Consider the following 17,559-nt stretch of genomic DNA (forward strand, 5'->3'; position numbering starts at 1 on the left):
TGAAAGTTTACTATAAACTCGTGATATACCTATCCTAGTCTGTGTTCTAGCAGCCCTATCCCCCAGTTATTACCTTCTAGATCCCCACTGACTGGAACATAACACTACTTCGGCCTAGAATGACGGATTACCTGTAAGCTCGCACCCATCGTATGCATAAAAATAATTGTCTGGACTATTTCCATAAAATCTCCACTAATAAAAATAGTGTGTCTTAAAAATTAGTGAAAAAATATTGCAAAAAGCTAGAAATAGTTTTGATGGTTGAAATGTAGCATCCATTTTCACTATCAGGGCTATATAAGACGTGAATCTACAGTTTAACCTTAAGAGTTCCACTTTCTGAGGTAAATTTTAGACTTTCAGTCAAAAAGCTGCTTTCTTAAGGTATGTTGCAAAATGATACGAATGATCCAAATATGTGGCATAACTTTAGTAAGTGCACGTCACGGATGGAATATGTGATATGTAGAGATGTATAAGGAGGATATGTTTACAGACTATGGATAGTTCATTCATTTCCACGGCTAACCAAATTGAAAACAAAAAACAATCAAAACAACATGATAATGACTGTTGCAAAATGATACGAACGCAATACAAAAGCTAGTTCTAAGAGACAATAAATGAGCCACTGCATAAGACAGCTTGAACACTCGATTAAACATGATGTTTACCAGCGTTTGCAGCAGAGTCACATCAATTTGATTCCATGCAGCGATGATGGCATCCTGCAACTCACGAACATTGTTGTATTGGGTACCGATGGCGATCACTGAGCGACACAACATTTCCTAAAGATTTCCCATCGGGTTTTTGTCTGGGAAATTGAAAGGCCAATCAAGTACAATCATGTCTTTCTCCCGAAAACAATCCTTAGTAGTTCCAACAACGTGAACAGTAGCATTATCCTGTTGGAAGATCCACTCGGGACCAGCAATTCGCAAGGTAAATGACAATAAATTGTCTGCAAGTACTGTTTACTATGTGGTTGATGTCATATGAGATGTAAGAAATTCGTGATTTGTTGTACCATAACAACCGAAGCCCTCCCCACACACATAAATTACCGACTGTCCTTGCTATCGCTTGGAGTACATCTGCTCCTACTTCCGCAGATCGTGTCAATAGTATCATCAGCCATCGGGACCATTCAAATTAAATTTCTTTTCGTCTCTGAAGATGACACGACGCGTTCTGCTTCCAGGTCACATGTATTTTGGTCCAGATCACCCGTCGCTCCTTGTGCTGCGCGGTGAGTTGTGGCTGACGATTATGCTTCTTATATCAGAGATATGATTACAGCGTTTCACAGGTCTTGATAGGGTAGACTTATGTACACGAATGTTAGGGTCTTGTGCCAACTGTGTATGGGATATTCCAGCACAACTTAGCTTTCGAACAACCTGTCTTTGCTGTTTTGGCTTTAATTAATGCGGCCTTCCTGATGATTTCCTTACTTCATACCGCATCCCAAGTTTAAGAAAATTGTTCAGGACACAAGCACATTGCCCAATTCGACGTGCAATTTCATTAACAGATACACCTTCTTCTTTATATACCATTATTTGGCCATTTTCGCACTCAGATAATACTTTGCCGGAGTCCATTATGCTTCTCTTACTCGTCATCTCACACAGATGTCCTCACCGTAGTAAACTAGCCTACACTTCTATCACTCGTCTGCTATACATTTTGCCTTCTCGTCTAGCGCCCTCTATGTTCCTAGCAGAGACCTACCTACATGTTATTACACTAAACATGTCACCGTTCGTATCATTTTGCAACACTTTTCTTGGGCTGATTTTTCATTTTTGTTTCTCCCTGTCCTCTATACGTGTATATTTCTACAGTACCTGTGTTCGTGTAACATAAATACAACACTGTTTCATTCACCCTCACTTCTATTTTCCGTTTCCTCTCCGATCACATAATATGACGATATCTGGTATTGTTCGTATCATTTTGCAACGCACCTTACTATTTATCGTAGGATCATGGTTCATACCTCGTTCTTTTTCAGAGTAGACCATCTTCGTCAACGGTACCACTCGTTTGTCCGTATTATACCCCAGAAAATCGGGGAAAACCGGGAGTTTTTCGAAAAAAAATTCTCAAAATTTTTGCGCCCCTCTGTCCCGGGTGTGGGTTTACGTAGGGATTTGAAAATCTCTCTAAAAATACCTAGTTATGTACACAATGCCTGTGCAAAATTTCAACCTGATATCTTGAAAACAAAGGGCATAAAAAATTATCGAAATTTGCCTTAAGAAAAAAAAAATGTCACGCCTCTCCGCCCCCACTTAACACTGCCAAGTTGAGCATCCGGTTCTAAAACACATCTAGGGTGTTCTTTGATCCATGCTTGACTTGACCATTAAAAAAAAAAAAAAAAAAAAAAATTAAATGCCTGTTATAGGACCTAAATAAGAGGTCAAAGACAACAATACACTGGAAAAAATGAACTGATATTTTTCAGTTTAACGTCCCACGTTTATGCCCATTAGACTAAGGGAGACAACTATAATAAAGCATGTGAATGGTGATGCAAGAAATGATGGAATGAGAAAATGGGAGAAAACGGGAGTATCCGGAGAAAACCCACGGACCCCATGCACCAGAGGTAAGCGTCCACCACTGAGCCACCGTGCCTCTTAGTAAGTTTCGAGGGGCATTCGAAGATATAGATGTCCTTATCAACATTGTTGAGAAAATACTTTTTATAGAGTACATTAAATTCTAGATAAGCTCTCCAAATAGGTTATAACTACTTTTATTTCCATTTTAAAATTACAGTACACGGTGGCTCAGTGATAGGGCTTTCAAGTCTGGTCCACGAGTTCCCTAGTTTAGTCCGAGCCCATGCAAGTTTGTGGTGTCCGGCAGTTTTCTCAGGGTTCCTCCGTCTCCTTCCACATTGTCATTCCACCAATTACTTCAAAATCAGTCGCTTTTATCGATCATCCGTCCCTCTTTTAGCCTAAAGCAATAATTGAGATGGTATATGTAAAAAGGGCACATAAGCTTATATGCCCTTTCTACGTACATTACAGACGTGGACAAATTATTAGCAATTTTAGAATTTTCACATAAAAATTGAAGAAAACCACAAATTAAAACAAGAATACATCTGTAAACGTTTTAATATTTGAATAATTTTGTATCCCACTACATTCTACGTACTGTTACAGTATTTCAGTACTTTGTATGGAAACCCTTGACGTGACATAGTGCCTCGAGTTATTTTGGCATCTGGTTTGTTAACTTCCAGCCAAAGTTCTTTATTTCCTAAATCACCGTGCCATACATTATTCGCCACTTCTATTAGCTGGTTTCTGAAGTTGAATGCTGCTTCGTAACTTTTTTCTTCAGGAAGGCCTACAAAGACTCTGTGTCGTCCATATCTGGGCAGTTCCCAGGCCACGGAAGGACCAGGACGCCTTTCTTCTCCAGACTTGGAAATTTCCTTAGCCTTGTGGCACGACGGATCATCATGCATCAAAATCCGGTTCCCAGATGAAAACCATTCACGCAACTGTGCCAAAATATGTTCTATGGTAAGTTTTTAATACTGCCCTGCATTCATGTTCCCTTCTATTCATAGGGACGTCCCGTTCCTTTTACACTAATGCAGCTCCATACCATCACTCGTGTTGGAGATTCCACACTTTGTCTTACATAATCTGTCCTAAAAAGACTTCACCTTCGGTTCTCCTCTACTGAAATTCTGGTCTCAACACTGAATACAACCTATGGATAAATGACCATGTTTCAATGACTTTAAAAATACTGAAGCCCAAAATTCGTTCAGTAACCAAAAATACTGGCAATCTGTATATTTGCAATCTATCAAATGCAATCTATCTACACTTAAATGATAAATGATGTATTATTACACTCAAACGAGAAATAAAACAACTTTTCTCAATCATCTGCAGTCAAATCCTGGTGATTCCTGGACCACTGATATCGTTTCTTCACCATTGCCGGAGTCGGTTGTTGCTTCTTTCTGGAACGCCTAGCTTTCCGCCCTCTCTGAAACAATCGGCGACGAACAGTACTCAATGAAACATGGACACCAGCATCTGCGAGCATTCTCTGTACTTGTATAGAAGTTACTAAGCAATTTTTTCTTGATTCCCTTACCAACAGTTTATCTGCATAGGCTAATAGGGATTATTTTCGGCCGAAAACACCTTAACGTTTTGGTGACAATACATTCTCACGGCGTGTTTTGTACAAATCTTGTAACATATGATGCACTGGCCCCTACAATTCAGCTAATCTACAACTTGAGCATGCTTTTCAAGTTCAACAGAGTCGGAATTATCGTTCGTTTCTTTGGCGACACATCTTTTCTCGTGCCCGTTACTCCAAAACTACATTTCAGAACAATTTAAAGAATCCTCTCCAAGCAAACACACAAAATCACACTTGAACTCCCCCCTACATGCACACAAGACACTCGTAAATGACCCAATAACTGCTTCAGCAAGTCCTTTTCCTATCAAGAAAGGCTTTTAAGTTAACAATATCATAGATTTTATCTCCGAAGACGAATTTACTTGCCCCTTGGGCTTTTCCTCCATTCAAACATTCCTCGTCTGGAAACCACGTGTAATCACGTTGCATCAGATTACTGGATGAATCATCACTTAACTGCCATGTAAAAATTCGTAAACAACTTATAAATGTCGTTCAATTATAGCACTGTCCTGCAGTATCTCACAAATGACTAACTCTCTTCAAAAACATTTACGAAATACAATAAATCAACAAATTTGCATGAATTAAAGAAAATGCTAATAATTTGTCCACGTCTGTACATATTCTTGTTTTCCTGTGTCTAAAGGTTCAGTGGTGCCAGTTTCATGTCAATATCTCAAAAAGTGAGGCTGATACACCTGTTTGAAGTTGACGATGTCATATGCTCTCTGATGCCACAGGTGGTCAAAACAGGAATTTTCTGATGACTTAAGTTTACTCTTCCGTTTGCAAGAGTTTATAAAAAGAATGTGCTTCAACTTTTCCCGGTCAGAGGGCAAAGTTTCTCCCAGTACGACTGACACTTTGGTCTGATCAGAAAGAAATACAAAAGGAGGTGATCAGTAATTCAAAGCCTTATTTAAGGTTGGTGTAAAGGGATAAGTTTTGCCGATAGATGTCACTACGGTCTTCGTATCTCTCTCAAATCACACTAACCTTAACTGCAATGGTGTTGTGAAGGGAAATCCCATCACCTTGTGAAGTTGTAATGAACGCAGAGCTTTGACATGACTGGGAGCCTTTTTCGAACAGTTTCTTCTTGAAAAAAAAAGTCAAAAATGAATATTTCCTTTATTTTAATGAAATATCATATATTATTATCAAATCATTCCACAATGTGCGATGCTGTATTCTAAAACTAGTCTTCCACAGTATAATGTGTTTAATTATTGGGGGTTTATTTAGGAAATTTGAGATTTTCGCAACATAAGAACTACAAGGTGTCATAACTCCGAAGTGAATCAATAAAAGTCAAATTATGTTAAATGTTTGTATTGTTTTTTACAGCAGGACGATATTGAATTTAACGAACATACGATTTCGCAATCTAAGTTTCAGTACACCACCTCAATAGCGAAGATTTCGCCCTTTCAATTCACACAGACGAGAGACAGAAAGTATGACAGGGTGTCTACTTAAATTCCAAAATGAAATTTTGTGACCTTTTCCTTCTCAAACCATACAATTTAGTAACATTCTCAAGAGCGAATTTGAGTGAGAATTGGGCCGAATTTTGATGCATACGAAGAAGAGTGTTTTGCTTGCGGTTTGGTAGCGTCTAAAGTCGACCATAGACATTTTTGGTAGTAAATTTTGACGTTTTATAGAACAAAATTTTTTTGTCTACACTTATATTTGTACAGATAAAAAAAAATCGTGATACAAAAGTTAAATTTCGTGACTTTTTCTTGACTTTCATGACCGTTTTCTGATTTCGTGACTTTTTCATGACTTTCGTGACCGACAGACACCCTGTATTATTTTTACTTACTGTATTTAATTATTCATTTAAGTAACTTTCAGAAACAGACTGGGAGACCAATTCATGCTGGAATATTAACAATAAAGTCCCAACTTTCGCATGATGAAATTGAGGAAAACCTTTGTCTTAGCGTAGTTGGCAAAAAGTGCAGCCCCGTCCGTAATAACGAATGCTTTGGCTGTTGACCAAGAAAGCGCTCCATCTCATTTTCCGTTTATCTTCAGCACGTGCCATAGCAAACAAACAAAAGATAATACATTAATGTAAACAGAATATTTGTACTTACTGAGATATTTTCGCGTAAACATTATTTAACGTTGATAAAGCCGAATCATAAAGATCACTAGAGAATGAAAAACTAGTCGAAAACAAAAGGAAAACGAAACCAAATCTTTGAGTTTAACGTCCCTTGATTATGCCCTTTAGGGTAAGGGAAGCGATTATTAAGACAAGTGAATGATGATGGAAGCATTGATGGAATGAGAAACTGGGAGGAAACAGGAGTACCCCGAGAAAACCCACGTACATGCTGCTGTCCACCACAAAATTTACTTGGTCGGGAATCGAACCACGGACTCCTCGCACCAGAGTTAAGGACTCTACCACTGACCCATCGTGTTCCCCATTAGCGAACATTTGAAACAGCAAAATGAATAAATGGGAAAATGAAATGAAATCTTTTAAGTTTTACGTCCCACAGTTATGCCGGTTAGGCTAAAGGAGACGGTGATGGCGAGAAATGGATAAAATGGTGGAATGAAGAGAGTGGGCGGAAACGGGAGAACCCCGAGAAAAACCACGAGCACGGTGTTTGTCCACCACAAAGTCCGAGCGAGCTGGGATCGAACCAGGGACCCTAAGTACCGGAGGTGAACGCTCTACCACTGAGCCACCACGCCCTCTTGCCCTAAAGCAAGGTAAAGGAAAGGAAGAATAAAACCACTAAATAAATACAACCAAAAAACAAAAATACTGTATATTAGATGAGTTTTAATGACAATGTCAACGACGTAGCTGTATGTCCGTCATGACGATAAATCGAATGGCCAACACATGTAGGTTAGTCCCGGAAAGTTCCAATCATGCCAAATTTCAACTTTCCACGTCAACCGGAAGTACCCCGTTATTTTTATATCAGTTCATATGTCAAGCGTTTTTACTTTCTTCCATTCTAGCAACATGACCTCCCCACCTGAGCCTCTTACATTCAATGATCCTAACAATGTTAGGTGAACGATATGCATTATGCGGTTTCTCGTTATTAAGTTTCCGCCATTCCCCTTTCTCATTCCTCTTTAGCCCAAATATTCGCCTCACGATGTTATTTTCAAATAATTTTAGTTTGCATCTTCCATCAAAGTAAGCGATTCTGTTTCGAAACCATGCAGCACAACATGCAAAATTATCGTTTTATATATTTGAAGCTGCAAATTCTTCGATAGAATTTGCCAAGACAAAAGAATCTGTACTGAATAACAACACGAATTCCCTATTTTCAGTTAACATTCAATTTCTTCGTGGACATGGTTGTGATCAATTAATGTTGATACTAGATATATGAAAGTATCAGTTCTTCGGAAATATTACTTAATATTTTCAGACATCCATAATTTGTAATATTGTGATCACGGCGAATTTACAGGTATTTAGTTTTCTCTGCATTTTTTGCCAAACCCATGTCTCTGCTGGTGTTTAATAAATTTTTTTTATTTATTTCTATTGAACTCCAGTGGCGTAACTGAGGGGCCCGCAGGCCTGCAGTGCGGGGCCCACTGCGAAATAAATACCAAGAACTATACGCTACAAAAGTGAGTTGAATACGGAATATCCATTTCTCTGAAAAACATTATTTATTTCAGAAAAGAAAAATGCTCTGGGTGAATATTCATCTATTCTAGCAACATCAGTTTAAAAAATCATCTTAGCATTCGAAGGTTAAGGGAAAATAATTTTTGCCTTTTTCAGTGAGTATTAACTTTAATAGTAATTTTATTATATTCCATGGTTTTAACCATTGTCTTCTGCAGGAACATAATATAGTGAGAAGTTAATGGGAATGGGAAGGGAAGCCCAAAAATAATCCTGCGTGGGGGCCCGACATTTTTGCGTTACGCTACTTTTGAACTCATATCATCTCTTATCAGACTGACATCATCAGCATTGGCTATAACCTGGTAATTGAGCTCTAAAGTCTATCTCAAACAAGTTGATAGGAACTTCTATCCCCACCACCCACCTGCTAGCTGCCTGCTGTTTGAGACGGGGGTTGTGTTGCTGTTCTCTTTAGCAATACAAGCCCCCATTCGCTGCTATGTAGATATTTTTAAAAAACACTGTGTAAACAACGGATTGAAACTCTCAGGTAATCGTGTACGTAATTCTTGGTTCTTAACACATTAAACAGAGTAACCAAAACGGGTTAACAAGTAACTGTCAACTCAATTTAAGTATGCTCATTAATTCAAAAAGCGGGGGGTGTGCAGAAACGTTGGAATAGCGGACTATGTCTGCTACTCGAGTGCGCATTACAACTGATGGCAGGGTTGGATCTTGTACTCAATTTATTGTGTCGGCACGATGATTTCATCAGGTTTCTTTTTTGTTAATACACCAACATATGCATGAAAAAAATGAAAGGACATATTTAGTTAACGTCTCGCACGTATGCCATATAGATTAAAGGAGACTATGATTATTGAAAATGAATGATAAGGAAGTATTGATGGAAGAGGAAAGTAGCAGCAAAGGGAGAACCCCGAGAAAACTCACTGACACGATGTCATTAGCCACGAATTTACATGACCAAGGACCGGACCGGAAGTAATTTACCACTGAGCACCCATTCCTCCGTAACATATGGCAACAAAAATATAACAACATATGACAAGAAAACTAAAAAGTGTGTCGACTCCTTTTCAGGCCCGTATCCAAGGGGGGTCTAGGGGCCGGTCCCCCCTAAATTTTTACTGGCTTTCCTAAACTTTTCACGGTAGACTTTAAAATGAACAATAATATGTTGATGAACTATAATGTGATTGGATCGCCCCCCCCCCCTAACTTCTAGAATCTTGCTTAACACACACACTAAAAACACGTTACAAATAAATAAATAAATAAATATATTTGTGTGTGTATTACACATAAATCCACTAATACACTTCCTACTATATACAAGCACTACAGTATTTTCACACACTACAGAGTTCACACACGCTAAATTCATACAATCTTCACAGCGATATTCCACGTATTCGATGTCCAATCGAATATACAACTATTTTTGTTTCTTTCTTTACAGTGGGAGCATATGTCAACTATTCCTCATAACTCTCTCCCTCCTTCTAACATCAAATAAAAGAATCAGCATAAATTTGGTTTATAAATAACTGTTGTTATACTTTTTTTTAAAAATGGTCAAATCAATATTTATTAGTCCTATAAAATACATAAACAATGCTATATCCTTTTCTTAAAATAACCATATTAATTGAAGTTGTGAATGATGGGTGGGTTAAGAGTAGCTAAAAGGAACAGCAAACTCCCTCATATTGACAGAAAGCGCGCGCGTAGTGAAGTGGAAAATTTAGATTTTAAACAATACCGATATGAATGTCTCAAACGTTTCCTTCCTTGTCAGGGGTGGTATACCTGCTTTCCCCTCTTGCGGCGAGAAAGAGGAGGAGAGTAGGGGAGTTTTCTTGTTTTCCTATCAACTAGTCTGAGATAGCGTATAGTCCTTGGTTGCTATCGCTAATTTTCCTTATTGCAGAACAAAATGAATAATAATGACGACAATGCATTTCCTTGTTTCAGGCCACACTCGATGTGAAAGTTTGTGACAAATATTTCCCTACTCCGACTTCACTTTAGGATTCATTTAATCACATTTTTATTTATCTAGCTTTCTTCGTATAACACACTCGGTAAGAATGTCGTACAATATTTTCCTCCTAACCCAGTCGTAGGCCTTTCTGAAACCAATAAATAATTCATGTACTAGGATGTTCAATCTTATCAGCCTCTACAAACGATTGTATCATTAAAAGCCTCATTTATGGCACGCTTTCTCCAGAAAGATCCTATCATTACAGCCTTCTACATGGCGTGCATTTTCTAGTATAGTCACCGGCACGTAGCACGGCTGCTCAAGATCACAATGTGCTGGCCGAGGCGAGCTTCCACATTATTCTGTTACAGGGTTGGCAGGGTAGTTCGCTACTTTGTACTGCAGAATGTACTTTGCAGTGTCTAAAGAGTTATGAGGTATGCGTCTGTGCATAAAACCCAAACATAATATTCTAGTAAATACGCGAAAATATTGTCGCTCACATGCTGGAATTATGTGTATCTTACACAGTATTGATAAATATAGGGACGTGGAATTTTCGTTTATTTTCTGCCCAAAGGAGATGTTTTTTTACGACAAATTGGTGCTATTGTTCGTGTTCAACTAAACACTGTTATTCATTTCAAATTGTGTTATTTTTCCGGATAGTTGTAATAAAATTTAAGTATATTATGTATTTTCCCGGATTAAAATAAAGTGGATTATAAAATATAAATTCCATTATTTTGAATGAAATGATGCACTTCGATCTCAAAATAAATTTTAAGACAATTAAATTAATAATACACGCACACATGTCATTATTAATTTATTATTTATTGTTTCTATTGTAAAAACTATTTTTATCTATTATTAATCACTCTGTGATTGACTGTAGGCCTACTTGTTGTTATCAGGTGCTGGAATAATTGTGTAGGGCTGGCAGCACTGCTGGTTATTGGAAAGCTGATTGACGGTAGGATCGCTGTTCGAAATTCGTCTGCTTTTGCAGTGATCTTGAGCTGCCATGCTACGTGCCAGTCACTATAATGATTCTATCGTTACAAGCTTACTTCATGACGCGCTGTCTCTAGAAAAGATCCTATCACTAAAACCCTTCTTCATGGCGCGCAATCTCTAGAAAACCCCAACCAATAAAATCTTGCTCAATGACGTGCATTCTATAGAAATGGTTCTAGAATAGTTAAAAGCCTCCTTCATGGAGTGTAGAGAATATCCGCTAGTTCGACTGCAAAAGAATCTTATATGGAGTTCTCGAGAAAAACAGGGCAAGAATTTGTGTATGGTACCATTCTTAAAAATTATTGCTGACAACAGTTTTCTCATCACACAACCGAATTTAGCATATTATTCGGGAAATCTCTATGTTCTAGTATCTACTGTTTTAGTGAATGAAACCATGCTTTTTTTTACCTGCAAAATTATTCATTGACTGTCTGATTCATATTTACGTGCTTTATCAGCAACCAGACTATATAGGGCAACACCTACAATGTACAGTGGGATTTGAACTCCTCTTCCATCCTGAATCGAGCCCAGGACCCGGAATCAAGGCTAGACCAGCGAAAAGAGCGCAAAATTATTAATCATGAATCAATAGTACCATCAGCGATGTTGTGCACAACTTTAAAAAAATTCACTCGGCTCACGTTGTACAGTCCGCAGCAAAAAAATTGCAACATGAGCATATAAGTTTATTGTGAAACTACGCCTAACAGCGCAGGGAATCAACATAACGTTTAAGTGGCATGAATCACGCCAGGAGAAACCTTGGCGTCCTCTCCTGCACATTTATTTTGGAGCAAAAGACTTCGTCGTTTCACAATGAACTTACACGCTCATGTTGCAGGTTTTTTGCTGTGGACTGTACATATCTATTATAGAATACCTACCTGCGGCCGGCTGCGTCACTACTGGCTGCCCTGGAGGAGGATACCCTGGTTGGCCGCCCGGAGAAGGATATGGTGGCTGGCCAGGAGCTGGGTACATCGGCTGTCCTGGTTGAACCTGTGGTGGATATCCAGGTTGTCCAGCAGGCGGATATCCAGGTTGTCCAGGAGGCGGATATCCAGGTTGTCCAGCAGGTGGATACCCGGGTTGTCCAAGAGGCGGATATCCTGGTTGTCCAGTAGGTGGATACCCGGGTTGAGTTGGTGGTGGATAGCCAGGAGGAGGACCGTACCCTGCAGGAGGATAACCACCATCTGAAAAATCATTCATTATGTTTTTTAACTTTAATTACATCAGAAATAAAAACATGAACATTTCTGCAGAACGCTTTATGGTACGTCACCAGCGAACTACTTACTACACTACATGTTAATTGCTAATATATGCTACAGGATGGAGCAAATATGATCCGCAGCAACATTACTACGAGAATAATGAAAATGGAAGGAAGCAAAGAAAGGAAAATCAAAAGAAAGAAGAAATGAAATAACGAAAAGGAAAAAGAAAAAAGAATAACAGGCACACACACACGCAGAATCAGGTTTGTCTAAACATTTACAGGACTCTCAGCACTAAATTGAAAGCGTTAAAGGTTTATATCCGTGCTTCGATTACCAACAAGAGTGTGTTTAAATCAAGGATGTTATAAAATAGAGGATCTGCCCTTAAAACAAAATCTTGAAGCCATACGTCACAGTTTCGCCACCCCTACTCTGCCCACTCCGCCCAATAGGATCGCAATGTTTTGAGCCAACAATCATGGCGGAAACGAAAGTAGCCAATCAGACTATGGTAGAAACAAGAGTAGCCAATCAGATGTGCCGATGCTCGGTTGTTTTTTGGCTTCACCGATTTAATAGGATGAAGATACATATGGGCAGATCCTCTATTTATAGCATCCTTGGTTTAAATCGTTTTTATTAGGACTGAAGATCTCGTCCTAAATCTGGACAAAGAAAATTTGGACAACAGGTGGGATGTCATTTATTTTCAATTTCAGAACACAAATTTAGCAAATAAAGTAATATACAGCTGTATAAAAGGAAGTTCATTGCGCAGACTGTTTCTTTTATTTGCCAACCTACTGATATCAACTGGAACCGCAAATTTCAATGTCAATTTTATACTCCTTACGGACCTTTTTTAATTTATTATTATTATTATTATTATTATTATTATTATTATTATTATTATTATTATTATTATTATTATTATTATTCTACAACTGGCAGAAATTCAGTCCAGAAAATCAGAAAATTCATTCCAACTTTTACTCACAGGAGGGACTGGGTGTAATTCACTTCTGCATCAAATTAAAACAGTGATAAGCCTATAGATTGTGCGTGATATACTTTCTTAAGGAAACCTAGTTCAGTATAACTTGTAGATGCTGAGTGACATTGTCTCAGCGAAATTCATTAAATACGGACTAAAAAATTCAGTATACAACGAAAACCTATCACACTATAGGACTGCATATCTTTTATCTAAACGACAGCGTTTCGTACTGAAAACTAGAAAGGAGTTTTTAAATGAATACTTAGCTCACATTTTTTTTTTTAAATAAAACTTCAAAATTACCAAAAATACTAAGATTTTCAAAAATGTTTAAATGACAGTACCTACTGATGTCTGATATCGGAATAAGAAAATACTACTCATTTTAGCTTTTGAACTTCTTGTATAAAACAAAAGAGAACGGCCAAAGCATATACTATTAATATATCTGATGAAGGCAAAGTTAATTTGCCGAAACTGTAAAGATATTATTTGTAAAATTTCTTGGGTAGAGCAAATATAGTACTCGGGATTTGGACTTTTCCCATCACCTTTTTGTTATAAAAAGTTCCTCTAATACAGAAGTATGTACAATAATAGATTCCTTTAAATACTTTAGGTTAGAGTGTAGTAGGAACCCGATGACCAAGCGTCGTGGGCTTTGAGGTGAGGTAACTCTCCTTGACCGGGCGTCGTGAGGGGTTAAGTTTTGTATGATTTAGGTGTCTCCCTTGGTGACCGGGCGTCGTGAGAGAGAGAGAAGGAACCCAATGACCGTGCGTCTTAGGGCTTTAGGATTAGGTGTCTCTCAATTGACCAAGCGTCGTGAGAGGGTAGGGTAACCCAATGGCCGGGCGCCTTAGGACTTCAAGTGGTTTGATCAATCTGTGGAGATTGATGTTGGTCGAGGCGTGCAGTTCCCTTTTATCCTGTAATGTCGGCTTCCTTCGGTGATCCTCGTTCTTCCGACTGTTGGCGATGGTAGGCGACTCCTCTTCGGGACCGCCGTCTGTTTGTTTTTTTCTTATGATTAACACATGTAGTTCACACGTGGTTATTGCATGACGTGTAGACATACGGAACCTTACAATATACTTTGGTCAGAATCTGTCTTTTATGGGAAAAAAGGGAATATGATACTAATCCTTTGCCAGAAATTATACGTAAGACAAGTACGTTAATCGAAGAAGTATGATTCACTGACGATCGTCAGCAAAACACCTACTTCCATGCACTAGCCTACCAATCATATATGGACTACCTAAACTACATTAACTGATCCTTACACACCAATAATAATGAGATACATCTGTTCCTTCATGTTAACAAATTAAAACTTCGTTTAATAGAAATAGTGGTTATGTTTGGGTTGACTTTATTTTGAGTTAACGTCCCTTTCAGCAGCGAGGCTATATGAGACGAGACCTACTGATTAACGTGGAATTTGAACCACATGAACTCCCGCCGGGAATCGAATCCGGGTCTTCCGCACCAAAGGCGCGTACGCTAACCGCTTAGCTATGAAGCAGCTCGGTGGATATGTTTGGTTCAATTCCATTAGCTTATATTACTTGCATCCAAAAACAAATTCAGCAATTGGGAAATCTACGAAATCACAAAACTACTAGAACTTCGCCTATTTACAAACCATTTCCCATTTGAAGACAAATATTATAAACAAATACAATGTGTTTTATCTCCATTACTTGCAAATATAGTAATGAGTAAATACGAAATCAAGAATACTCAAAAGGGTATATTAAATATTAAAGGTATGTGGAAGACATAGTAGTTCTCTATATGGAAGAGAAAGACTTGACTATCATTCTAAATGAGTATACACCAAAAATCAAGTTAACCGAAGCGGAAGACTGCTTCAACCGAAAAAAGAAGAGGAGAACAAAGCTAACTTTCCAGATATCATCATCTTTCGAAAAAGAAATTGAATTTCAAACTAATATTTATAGGAACGGAGCAGGATGTTTGGGCACAAAGCCGTATATCTAAATGGGTTAATGTATTAAACTAGTTATAATATATTTCATGACTAGAACCCGGGTGTTGACGCAGTAAGAGCCTTGAAAATAGGCACTATCACAGAAATCTATTATTATTTAAAAAAAAAGTAACTGTACAACTTTAAAAATTCAGAAAGGTGAAATGTGACTCCAATTTTCTTAAAAATCCATCTTCAAAAACTCTAAATTTTCGTTACCTTATAGTGTGTCCTATAGTAAACAATCACTGAATGTCTCAGTTCCACTAAATGCTTTGTTTAGTTCTAATAAATTTGTGTATAATGCAAAAAGAAAAAAATACGGGTCTAATTATTATGCTTCTGGAATGATATACCTAATTTCAGGAAAATTGGAGACCATGACCTACAGATATTTTTTCAGCATGACTTGGGCTAAAATAAAATTTGTTGTAGGCATCCTATGACACACCAAAATAAAGTTCTGTGAAGTTACCTTTATAATATCTCTAACGTAAAGGAATAGACATTTTGGGAATGTCAACAGTTCCAAAATTCTGTACAATTCGACAAATACTTTCATCTACCTGAATATATTTTCTTCTTTTCTAATAAACAGTACTCACGTTATTACACAATATGCACACATCTAGAACTTGTAAGCACAATTAAATAGTAAAAGCTGAAAGATCGAGTTGATTTGATTTTTGAGTTTAACGTCCCTTTCAACAGCGAGGCTATGTGAGATGGAACCTACTGATTAACGTGGAATCCGAACCACATGAACTCCCGCCGGGAATCGAACCCGGGTCTCCCACGCCAAAGGTGCGTATGCTAACCGCTTAGCCACGAAAGAGCTCAGCTGAAGGATCGACTAGACAAATGTATCGATCGAGTAGCGCACACCATTAAAAGTTTAGATTACGAATGTAAACTAATCTAGGATTTTGATTGGTTCCTCACTTCCATCACACATCTTCATTGGTTTCTTGGCACCTAATCGTACCGTTCCTTTACGTTAGATGTATTATAAAGGGATTTATTTTGGGGCATAGGCTGCTACAATAAATTTTATTTTGCCCATTCTTCCTATTTCAATGTATAGTTAGTTCCCATAAGGGTCTATTTTTTTGAAATCTGAAATAATTTTACTATTAACACAATAGTGTCTCAGCTATCCGGCCTAACGGGCAAATCGGTAAAAAAATATATTAAAAAAATTCAATAAAATCTTACTTCCTGACCCACCCATACATAGCATTAAAAACACCATTTTTATTCCAGAAACAGCTCGTATTCATTTTCTCTGACTTCACGGTATAGGCTTGTACTTAATAAACATTTTTTATGTCTTGTACCATTCGTTTTAATGATTCATTATAGAAAATCTGAATATTAACGCAGAACGTACTTTTTTTTAAAAAAAAAAACAACATAAATTACATGTCCTTATTACATTGTCTTACTTAAGCCACATAGTACGGAGACCGATTAGTCGAGAGTGTGCTACAGTTCCTTCCTATTTCTTTTGAACTGGTAGAGACAAATTGTGCATGAGGTGCAGAAAAGTTTGCTGTGTTCAAGATGTTATTTTTATTTTTTGCAAAATTATTTGTGGAAGTTTTTCGAAATTTCCAGTGCCTATCTTCACATTTTAATGATTAAACATCCGGGCTCTAGTTATGAAATGCAGTATAACATAAGTACGTAGGTATACCTACTGTATTTGTATAAAAGGTTTTGCGTCAAAACATCTCGCGCCCAAACGGCCGTGCCCAAATGTCATGAACCAAAGATAGACAAGTGGGCAAATTATAGAGTAAGAAGTGAAGTAACGCGCATGTTATTAGAAAATGCAGGTTCCATAGGAAAGAGACCAACATAGACAAGTGGCCAACTTATAGAGTACGAAGCACTGTATGCCTTATGGGAAAATGCAGGTTTCATAGTAAAGACATAAACTTATGGAGTAATAAGTAATGCATGTTTTACGGGAAAATGCAGATTCCATAGTAAAGAGGCCAACATAGGCAAATGGCCAAGAACAGGTTTTGCTGTTATCTTCTTCCCTACATGACAACTGAAACGGCGATGAATTCTTTTTTTCCGTAAAAATCCATGCTTAAATGGTAAACTTTTTACACATAGTGGAAGAAAACACAATGAGAAAGTGGCCAGAGAAGCCCTGAAACCGTCCGTTTTGCTCTATCTATTCCCAGCATGCATGGTAAGGAATGATTTATCTAATCTAAATATTCAATATGCTTTTTTATAGTTTCTATGATTAAGTATTTTAAAAACAGCAATAATACTAGACGCATATTTAAATAGTTAAAACTCACTTATAAATATGCCATAATCTTGTTGACAACGATAAAAAGTTTCAACGAACAACCTTCGTCTTCATCACTGTAGGAACAAATCTCAAGCTGTTGACATAATAAAATTTGTCTAGCAATTTAAGCTTTTCTCTTTGGACTG

At 37.7% G+C, this 17,559-nt stretch overlaps 1 protein-coding gene across 4 annotated transcripts in view; it reads right to left on the bottom strand.

Annotated features, from left to right (window-relative positions):
- The window catches only part of scramb1 (phospholipid scramblase 1), a 71,671-nt gene that overhangs the window by 34,506 nt on the left and 19,606 nt on the right, over positions 1-17,559 (bottom strand). For 3 of the 4 annotated variants that reach the window (XM_081756582.1, XM_081756579.1, XM_081756580.1), the window contains exon 3: positions 11,768-12,079. In XM_081756582.1, coding sequence (XP_081612708.1) covers positions 11,768-12,079 — 312 coding nt within the window. The remainder of the gene's footprint in view (positions 1-11,767; positions 12,080-17,559) is intronic. The other variant, XM_081756583.1, reaches the window with a different exon arrangement.

Source organism: Thermobia domestica, chromosome 4 (assembly GCF_964235325.1).
Source record: "Thermobia domestica chromosome 4, izTheDome1.hap1.1, whole genome shotgun sequence".
Classification (NCBI taxonomy): Eukaryota; Metazoa; Arthropoda; class Insecta; order Zygentoma; family Lepismatidae; genus Thermobia; species Thermobia domestica.